Raw genomic sequence first — 2,022 nt, 5'->3', positions numbered from 1 at the left:
ACTAGTCATTATTGACTATTTTCACCGATAGATATGCTCATAATGTTATTGACTTACTTTGGTCTTTCATTCTTACCACTCAACATAATTTAGACATGTAACTCATAACATGATCGATAATTCAGTAATATTGAGCGATCTTGCATATTAAAAATTGTCACTTGCCATCAATCACTTAGGTGTGTGGACGTGTGGTATTTGGTAGAGGTTTTGATCTCTTGAATATAAGATCAGTTCGGATTTACCGTTAGAAAAATATATACTAATATAGTTCGTAAATATTTAATAGAATACAACGCGAACATCATACATACGTATGTGATATGTCAACATATATAGTCGTCATCCTAAAAACGTCATACTTACAATGGAATCAATCAATAATTAAGCTGGCTAATCACTCAATATTAAAGGGCTTTATATATATATTTATTAAGGGAAAAATGAATATGATTCTAGTAGCATGTATCATACATGTTTCCTTCTCACAATTTTTTAAAAATTTAAACATTGATTTCAATCACATAGCTTATATTTAATATTTTTTAAATGATTTATGAGAGAAAAAACATGTATGATATATACTTTTGGAAACACATATGTTATCCCCATTTATTAATTATTTATAGAGCATGTCAAATGCATTTTCCATAAACTATATAGGCAAAAACACAAAGACTTAAACAACAATCAATTAATTATACTTAAATGAATCGTCATTCTATGCAATTTGCCATTTATCCATTTGTACCCATGAATCGTCATTCTATGCAATTTGCCATTTATGTATATATGATGTACTATCAATTGTATACCATATACTCCGTATATATATTCATTTGTGTTGGCATATATATATGCTACAATAAACCCAGGTGCTAATTAACACAATATGAGCAATAACCCAACAGACTCCGGAGATTCATACAGCGACCCCGGAAAAACACAAGGAAGCATCATCTACGTCCTCGGTGTCTCTGTTGCCCTTATTGTCCTCATTATAATCGTATTTTACGTTTCTTACAAGTGCCGGCGCAACATAAGGTTTGGATTGCCACCAGCTGATCCTGAAGATGATCATGAAGACCAACAACCTATGAGACTCTCAGACGGGCTTGACGAGGATGTTCTAATGACTTTCCCATCCTATGTTTACTCGGACGATATGATGATGATGCCTCATAATAGTAGTAGTCATGATGATGACACCAATAATACCCATGGGTCGGGTAATTGCTCTATTTGTTTGGCGGATTATAAGCCTTCAGTTGATGTTGTTCGGTTATTGCCAAAATGTGATCACTTGTTTCATCGTAAGTGTATAGACACATGGTTACGGGTTCATCCTACTTGTCCTGTTTGCCGAAATTCACCTCTGCCAGACCGGCTTGCAAATATGACCCGGCCGTTGTCTCATTCAGTATTGGATATTAGATTGGACGGATAGAATTGAAATTGGATTCAAAGTTCACCACTCATATAAGCAAGTGATCAAAATGTGTTTGATTTAGTCACATTTGTAATTATTACCTGACTTCGATTTTTAAATTGTATATTGTATTTGTATGTACCAAAGTTTATGTCATATAAGAGTGTCTATATATAATGAGGTGGACAACTTCAAGGCCCAACCACCCCGGGTGGTGGTGGTGTAAACTGTATTAGAGCTTGCTGCGTCGTTGTGGTGTGGAAGGCCGACGTTGGTGTATAGACGGCGGGCCTGTATTTGGGGTCATTATTCATGATGCTTTTTTTGAATACTTTGTTCTGTTTTGCTTTTATTGGGTGTGGAGTATTGTAGGTTTCAATATATGGATCGAGTTACCACTTACACAAATATTTATGCTTCATATAATTAATTTGTGATGAGCTAAACATCACAAATTTGTGCGTTAAACTTTTTTATTTTTATTCAAATGATATATCACATTTTTAAGCGATACATACTACGTTAATTTATTCTTGTGCACTTCGATATGACGATATTTATAAAAATGTTTTGTCGTCTTCCTTCAAGTCTTC

The 2,022-nt window shown here is 34.0% G+C and overlaps 1 protein-coding gene across 1 annotated transcript; it reads left to right on the top strand.

Moving 5' to 3' along the window:
* The first annotated feature begins 892 nt into the window (after window positions 1–892).
* LOC122604831 (RING-H2 finger protein ATL70-like) lies at window positions 893–1,447 on the top strand. Its single transcript, XM_043777696.1, has one exon. The coding sequence runs from the start codon at window positions 893–895 to the stop codon at window positions 1,445–1,447; it is 555 nt and encodes a 184-aa protein (XP_043633631.1).
* The last annotated feature ends 575 nt before the right edge of the window (window positions 1,448–2,022 follow it).

The sequence above is a fragment of the Erigeron canadensis genome, chromosome 6 (genome assembly GCF_010389155.1).
Source record: "Erigeron canadensis isolate Cc75 chromosome 6, C_canadensis_v1, whole genome shotgun sequence".
In the NCBI taxonomy this organism is placed as follows: Eukaryota; Viridiplantae; Streptophyta; class Magnoliopsida; order Asterales; family Asteraceae; genus Erigeron; species Erigeron canadensis.
The sequence above is the reverse complement of the archived record's forward strand: the minus strand, read 5'-3'. Positions and strand labels throughout refer to the sequence as shown.